The sequence below is a fragment of the Suricata suricatta genome, chromosome 1 (assembly GCF_006229205.1).
Source record: "Suricata suricatta isolate VVHF042 chromosome 1, meerkat_22Aug2017_6uvM2_HiC, whole genome shotgun sequence".
In the NCBI taxonomy this organism is placed as follows: Eukaryota; Metazoa; Chordata; class Mammalia; order Carnivora; family Herpestidae; genus Suricata; species Suricata suricatta.
The window spans coordinates 41,732,504-41,740,298 of NC_043700.1; the positions used below are offsets into that span (position 1 = coordinate 41,732,504).

A 7,795-nucleotide genomic window follows, 5' to 3' on the forward strand; every position below is an offset into this window, starting at 1 on the left:
GGCCAGCAGAGGGGGCCACAGCGTCCCCGCGGCGCGCCCCGACGGAGGGCACTCGCACACCCCTGCCGGCCGGCCCGAGCCCCCGCCCCGCAGGCTAGAGAGGCCCAGATTGGAGGGAGACAGACTGCGCCGCCCGCCCGCGCGCTGGTCGCGGTCCTCCCTCCCCGCGCGTGCCCTCGGCCCCGTCGATCCTCTTCTTCCTCCTCGGGCGCCCTGCCTCGCGGAGCCCGTCCTGACCCGGTCACGAGGGCGGGCGGCACAGCCCGGACTTCTCCCTGCCCTTCCTCCTCGAGGGCCCGCCGCGGCCGCACCAGGCAGGAGCTGGGCAGAGATGCTCCTGCCCTCCCGGGCGTCCTCGGTCCGCGCCACCTGCTCGCTGGGGAAGGTAGGTGCGGGGGAAAGGGGAGGGGTCGCAGAGGAGGCGGGGGCCGGCAGGCGGGGAGGGATTGGTGCCCAACCCGATGGCAAGGCAGAGTGCCCCACCCCCTGAAGTCTCGCCCTCAACTCTGGGGTGGAAAGAGGTGAAGAAGTTTCCTCAATCTAGAAGAGGTGAAATTCGAGAAAACCTGCCCTTGTTCACGTGGACTTTTGTAGCTGGAAAATACCTGGAAAAGCGCCTAGGGCCAAGCCCCCAAGGTCAGGCCCGTACTTGGAGATGCAAAGAAGTCTGCCAACTAGAAAGAGCAGAGCTACTTCACCTCTTCCAGGCCTTGGGGTGAAGGACCGCCAGAATTCTGGGAGGACCCAGAGATTTCCTGGCACCCTCTCCGTCCTCTGCCAGATGAAGGACGCGTGCTTCCGTGCCCCCATTTCCCTATGAGATATCCCTCTTAGTTTCTCCTGGCCCAGCCACTGGGAGAAAAACCCCAGCCCACTCTTCCCCACCCACCCCTGCCTATCTCTAGAGGGTACCTGCCACAGGCAACAGTGTTGGGGAGTGACATGCTACACCACCAAGGATCAGCAGCCCCTGGAAAGCTGGGTGCTGTGGGGGGGCCTCATGTCCTCCCCATCCTAACAGAGGGCAGTTCTCATTGAGCACAGCAGGGTGGGAGGCAGGAGGGGGAAGGAGGCCTGGGTCAGCTGATGGCTGGGACTGCAGATGCTGACCTCGCATCTTGGCTTCAAGCAGTCAGCTGGGAAGGGAGGGGCTGCTGCTAGCAACCAGCCTGCCCCAGGCCTCGGGATCTCCTGCTCTCCCCTGCCTCAATTTCCCCCTCGAGGGGAGGGAGAACAGTGGGAACTGGGGTGTGTCTGCATGTTTTGCTTTTGGTAGGAGTCCTAACTGGATCCAGCTGGGGAGCTACCCCTCCTCCAGCCACAGCCCTCACTCCCCCCACAGCCAGGGATGAGCAGGAAAGAGCATTGTCCCCAGTAGGTCTTTCAAACGACAGAAGAAATCCCCACTCAGAACAGAGACAGGGACCTGCTACCAGCCTTGTCTGTACCCTCCAGCCCCCACGGCCTGAGCAGGAACAAGGCACAGGAGTAATCACAGCCCCCTATTGTATCTTCATCTTCTCTAGTTTCCATTGGCCTTGTGCTACTCATAGGAGCCCCTGCTGCACAGCCCCCACAGCTATCCTGCAGCTGACATCCCTCTGTACCCACAACCCCCCTGCTCACATACCTCCCACCCCCACAGTATCTCCCACATGTCACAATCACAGCACTGCACTAACATTCCACCACACACAAACACAGCTCCTCACAAGCCCCCCTGGCCCTTCTTATGAGCCCCCAGGCTCCACAGGCACACACAAGCCTAACTCGAACACAAACGCCAGAATGGGTCCAGCCCCGGCAGTGGAGGTTGGCCCTGCTGTGGTCCAGTCCAACAGCACAGGTGAGGAGGGACAGCCCTGTGAGCCCTGTGACTGAACTTTTGCATGGGGCAGAAGAACTAGGCGGGCCAGTCAGGCATTGGAAGACCTTCTGTTCAAAAAACAGCACAGGGGCACCTGGGTGGCTCAGTCGGTTAAGCCTCCAACTGAGGCTCAGGTCATGATCTCACAGTATGTGAGTTCAAGTCCTGAGTTGGGCTTTGTGCTGACAGCTGGATCCTGCTTCAGATTTTGTGTCTCTCCTTCTCTTTGCCCCTCCCCTGCTCACGCTCTGTCTCTTAGAATGAATAAATGTTAAAAACAAACAAACAAACAAACAAAAACCCAGCCTGGAGGATAGGGGCGCTTGGCTGGTTTAGTCAGTAGAGCATGTGACTTTTGGTCTTAGGGTTATGATTTCAACCCCCATGTTGGATGTAGAGATTACTTTTAAAAAATAAAATAAAATCTTAAAAAAAAAAAAAGCCAGCCTGGAGGTGTAAAAGAAAATGGTGTGTGGGGGTGGCGGGCACTCAGCACCGCCTCTCCATCATAAGCAACCTCCACGTTGCTCTTATCCACTGCTTTCTTTCCATCCCACCCCTCACCAGCACCCTGAGCCCTCAGAGGCTTCAGACCCAGGGAAAAAGGCCCAAGAAGGGAGCTGATAGTCCTCTGAGCTCAGAAGGAGTGGTTTCTGCTGCCTGGAAAGGCCCCCACACTCTCCCCACTCCCTTGGCCCTGATGGGCAGTGGGCGGGTGGCCTTGCTGTTGTTCAGGGCCTCTCCCAAAGCCCAAGTAACCTGTTGTGCCTGCTGGCAAGCAGATGCTCAGAGAGGGACTGGAGGAGGCAGAGGGAACTGAAACAAAGTCCTGAGTGCCCAGGCCCTCCTCTGCCAGCTGCCCCAGTTCCCTCAAGCCTTCCCTCTGGGGGAGCGGGCTGCACTGTGCAGTGAGAGCCCCAGAGGGGCTGGCCAGCAGGCCCATGTGCCCAAGGCTTTGTCCAGCAGGCCCTCTCCTGGCCAACCTCCCCTCCTCCTTGCCTGGGTTCCCCCTCCCCCACTCCCACCCGGAGCTCCTGCCCTGCCCAGGGCCTAACAAGCAGCCCATTGTGCCTCTGGGAGCTGGCTGGAACAGTCTGCAGGCGAGTGCCCACGGAGGCCTGTTTCCTCGGTCCTTAAGCTGCCACCCGGCTGGCCTGACCCCCCTCCCACAGCTGTCCCCTCTAACCCCCCACCCCAAGGTTGAGCCCAGAGGGCACAGGCAGCCTGAGCCCAGCAGGGCTTTTCCTTTCTCCTTCCTTCCCCACAGAGGACTCACAGAGGAGCAGCTGGCACACCCGGAGCCCTCCAACCTTGATCCAAGCATGGCGGCCCCACCCTGCAGCCTCCCCCGTGGGCTCAGCCTAGACGACTTCATCCCTGGCAATCTCCAGGCCCACGTGGGGTCATCCTCCCAGGGGGCATGGGTGAGTGAGACAGTGAGGAGAGGGTTACTGTGGACCCAGAGTTGATGGGAACCGCAAAGGCCAGGTGGGGGAGCAGGAGGATTAAAGAAATGGAGGGAAGGGGCAGAAGACAGATCTAGAGAGCTTTGTTGGCAACCTGCTAAGGGGTCAGGCTGGCCCTATAGCGCTCACCATGGGGTAAACCGTGTCCCTGGTTCCCACCCTTCTGCGGAAACTTCGGGCATGAGCTGCTGCTCCTGGCCCCTCCCCACAGGTGCCTGTGATCCGGAATGGTGGCTCCAACACCCTTAATTTCCAGTTTCATGACCCTGCGCCCAGGACCGTGTGCAATGGGCACTTGCCCTCAAGGAGAGACGCTTCCCGGCAGCCAGGTGGGTCTGCTCCAGGAGCCCAATGCTGGGGTTGGGGGGATCAGAGCTTCACGGGCCCTGCCACCTGGTACCACCCTGTGTTGGGCAGAAGGGCCAGGAGGACAATGGGAAGGCTTTCAAGGTCCTGGGTCTCCAAGAGCAGCTAGCTGCCCTTCGTTGTGTGAGCCCTGGTGGCCTGTGAGTGTAAAATGTGCTGTGGAAGAGCAGGCTGACGCATCCCTTCCCTTCCCCTCCCCCTCTACCCCAGTGCCAGGCAGGGGACAGAGCCTTGGGAGGCTGGGGGACCTCTAGCAGATGATGCCCCTAGCTTGGATTTGGGATGGAAGGGTGGAGGAAAGAGTGGGCGCCAAACCACTCAGCAGGGCCTAGGGGCTGCTCCAGTCTGTACTCACCAGTCAAACAGAAGTTTGGAGAGGCAGCTCTGAGAGCCGTCAGCTCCTGGGGTCCTAATAGTTACCAGCGCCTGGGCCATGGGGTCCAGAAGATCCTGGGACCTTCTGGGTGCATTTCTACCCTGAGGAGGGAGACATCCTTCCTTGAGCATCCCCTTGAGGCAGGCTCTGTGTCAAGTAGTTTATTCATTTGACAAATAATTGTTGAACACTTAGAGTGTGTAGGACATGGAAAAGACACATTTACAAGCCTTCTTTCACTTAATCACTTGATGTCCTGGAAAGTTAAGGTACAACTGTCAACATCATCCCGTTGAGGAACCTGAGTCTCAGAGATGTTCAGTTGCAGAGGCTGAGCTGAGATTTAAACCCTGGCCCTTCCAGGCCTGAAGCCCTTCTGCTGCTACACTGGTGACTTGGGGGCTGAAGGTTCTGAGGAAGTTGAGGACACAGTAGCCACATCTGGCAAATGAGTTTCTGTCCCTTATCGAAATCCTTGAGGGGTGCCCGGGTGGCTCATTTGGTCTGATTTTGGCTCAGGTCATGATCTTGCAGTTCATGCGTTTGAGCCCCACATCGGGCTCTGTGCTGACAGCTCAGAGCCTGGAGCCTGCTTCGGATTCTGTGTCTTTCTCTCTCTCTGCCCCTGCCCCCTTCATGCTGTCTCTCTCTGAAAAATAAAAATAAAAATAAAGAGTCCTGTAAGTGTGTCAGGCACCATGCTGGGCACAGTTGCACCCACTAGATCTCCCTGGATTTCTGCCATGATTACCCTTCTTTTACAGAAGTGGAAACTGAGGCACGAGAGGTTCCTTGCTGGTCACACAGCCAGTAGGTGGCGAGCTGGCATCAGAATTCTTTGTCGCCTCCACCCCTTCTCTGCCACACCATGTTACCTTCCCAGCTGGGATTGTCCCCAGCATTCTCTGCCAGCAATGATTCCCAGCCCTCATTCTGAAGCTTTTTAGGACAGCCTGTGGAAAGGATAGGGTGGACATGGGCCCAGATTTCTCGAGACAAAATCCATTCTCATTCACTTGAACTAATAAACAAAGGCCTGTGGTCCTGCTGGGGATGGGGAAGTTTGTAGAGTCTAAGTCATCGGTCAAACAAACAAGGAGAAGTTTAAATTCTTGCACACACAGGATCAGTGTTCTGAGGAGCAGAGGGACAAACAAGTCCAGGTGGGGCCACTGCCCTTTGCTAATGCTCTGTGCACACTCCCCAACAGACCCTGCCTGGTATCAGACCTGGCCAGGTCCTGGGGGCCGGCCCTCTGGGAGCCAAAAGACCCCTGCCTCCCAGCATCCCCACAACTGGTCAGCCACGTGGACCAAGGACAAGCGCTGGATCAAGTATGAGGGAATCGGGCCGGTGGATGAGAGCGGCATGCCTATTGCTCCCCGATCTGTGAGTCCAGGGCTGGGGGCCACTGATGGATGGGGCCCAGGGACCCCCACTGAGCTCTACTTCTGTGAATTAAAGTGGGAGCAACGAAGAATGCACCCAAACCATCTCAGACTAACACAGGGGCTCAACCATGCTGGGTTTTGGTGGGTCATAAGCCACATAAAATTACTCTTGTGTGTTTGAGTTGCACAAGTGGTCTGTGTGTGTGTGTATCTGAGTTGCACAAGTGGCCTGTGGGGGGGAAAGGAGATCTAGAATGCCACCCCTCCAGGGTTCTCAGAGGAGCAGAGCCCCTGATGTAAAGGCTGAGCCAGGCAGGGATCCCCTCTGTTCATAGCCCCGGGCCCGTCACAGGCACAGAGTGAGTGACTGGGCTGAAGGGGCCAGCGAGCGTCACCTGAGTGAGAAGGCCTCACAGGGTGGCAGGCATGGAAGGATCCAGGGCCCAGGCTCTGAGGGGCCTGCCCTTCCTCCGCTCCATGCCTGTCTCGAGCCAGCCGCCTGCCTTCAGTTCTCAACCGGAAACTGAAGTTGGTAACATCCCTCCTACAGCCCCCGGTGAGGCAGGGGCTGTGAAATGCCATTCCACCCCCGTGTCACTGCACTTATTTTTCATTATGTGGAAATACATATTTGTTGTAGAAACATCAGAAATATAGAAAAGCAAAGAGGAAAAACAGAAACCACCCCAAGTCTTACAGCCGCGGGACCATCACTGAGGGAGACCCTTCCCTATACCCGGTTCTTATGTAATGTGCTACATGAAGTTATTGTTATTAGACATATCACCACAGCCCACCCACTGGGGCTTCAAGGGTGGCCAGAGAAATGACCAGTATGGAAAAACTCCTGTGGCTTCATATCAAGAGGGTGGTCCCACTTTGTCTTTTCTGATCCCAGAGTGTTGACAGCCCCAGGGACTGGTACCGAAGAATGTTCCAGCAGATTCACCGAAAAATGCCAGGTGAGACACCCTTCTAGGGCTCTCTCTCTACCTAAGTGGGCTCTACCCCTGGGATTGGGGGAGAGACAGGCAAAAAAAGGAAATTACCTGCTCAGGGAGGTCTTCTCCAGCACCCCAGCCCTGTGGTGAGTGGTCCCTAAAACAGGCCAAAGGGTTGGAGCCTCCAAAGTCGTCTTTCCTGGGGGGTCGTGTTGGAGGGGGGAGACGATGACCAGACATTGTCCCTGGTATCCTCTGAGAGTTCTGGGAAGCCATGCAGTCACTCACTTGTCATATCAGCCCCCTGATCACCTACTGAGTACTTACTCTGTGCCAAGCAGTATTCTAGGCGCTAAAGATAAAGCAAGGAATAAAAAAGAATGGCGCTGCCCCAGTGAAGCTGAAGACGGAGACACAGAATAAACAGATAAATATTTAACACAGCAGATTGTGGTAAGGGCAAAGGAGCAAAGAAAAGGTCAGTGCCCAGTGCCGATGGTCAGGGAAGGTCCTGAGAGGTGGTGGCATCTGAGCAGAGAGCTGAGGGAGGGAAGGAATCAGCCCTGCAGGGCCAGGAGAGGAGCCTGGCAGCAGGGAGGGCAGCAGAGACCCAGGGGCAGAAGCAGGCTGTCCTGGAGCAGCACGGAGAGGCTGCACTGGAGTGAGAGGGGCACTAGTGGGAGACAGAGGCAGAGTGATGAGATCTGGTCACGGAGGGCCTTTAGGGCCATTATCAGGACTTTGGCTTTTACGCTGCAAGAGCTGAGGAGCCACTGAGAGGTTCTGAGCACAAGAGTGACGTGTTCTGAAGGCTCATCCTGGCTGCTGAGTGGGGAGAAGATGCAGGATGCAGTGGGCCACTTGGGGGCCTGGCTTTTATCCAGGCTAGAAACCTACAGTGTCTCAGCCCAAGGCAGTAGCAGTGGGTCTTGTGGGGTTCTGGAGACAGAGTCGTGGGAATTTGCTGCCTGGATTGGATGTGGCATGAAGGAAAGAAGTCACAGATGACTTGAAACCTGAGCAAGTCAAGGAAGGCCTCATAAATACAGGGAAGACTGAGACAGGTACAGTCTAAGAGGAGTTCAGATTTAGATGAGTTCCAGCTGACTGGAGATGTCAAGCAGGCCATTGATATGCAAGTCTGTTGTTCAGGGGTGAGGCCTACGCTACAGATGGAAATACCTGGGATTCACTCAGAGATATTTTTATTTAAAGCTCCCCAACTAATTCTAATGTGAATCCCTGCATTAGATGGTATTTTTTAAACTCACAGACTAGACACAATCACCTGGGGAGGTACAGACCCAAGGACTGAGTCCCCTGGCACTTAGCACTTGGTCGTTCAAAGGTTTGAGAGATGAGCAGGAGTCAGCCAAGCAGACAAAGAA

The 7,795-nt window shown here is 56.4% G+C and overlaps 1 protein-coding gene across 7 annotated transcripts in view; it reads left to right on the forward strand.

The window, feature by feature from the left end:
- SORBS3 (sorbin and SH3 domain containing 3) overlaps positions 1–7,795 on the forward strand; it is a 28,948-nt gene that overhangs the window by 7,068 nt on the left and 14,085 nt on the right. For 5 of the 7 annotated variants that reach the window (XM_029937438.1, XM_029937470.1, XM_029937446.1 and 2 more), the window contains 4 exons: positions 3,135–3,291; positions 3,545–3,662; positions 5,286–5,464; positions 6,365–6,428. In XM_029937438.1, coding sequence (XP_029793298.1) covers positions 3,135–3,291; positions 3,545–3,662; positions 5,286–5,464; positions 6,365–6,428 — 518 coding nt within the window. Of the gene's footprint in view, positions 1–99; positions 386–3,134; positions 3,292–3,544; positions 3,663–5,285; positions 5,465–6,364; positions 6,429–7,795 lie in introns of those variants that run through there. The other 2 variants (XM_029937464.1, XM_029937450.1) reach the window with 2 other exon arrangements.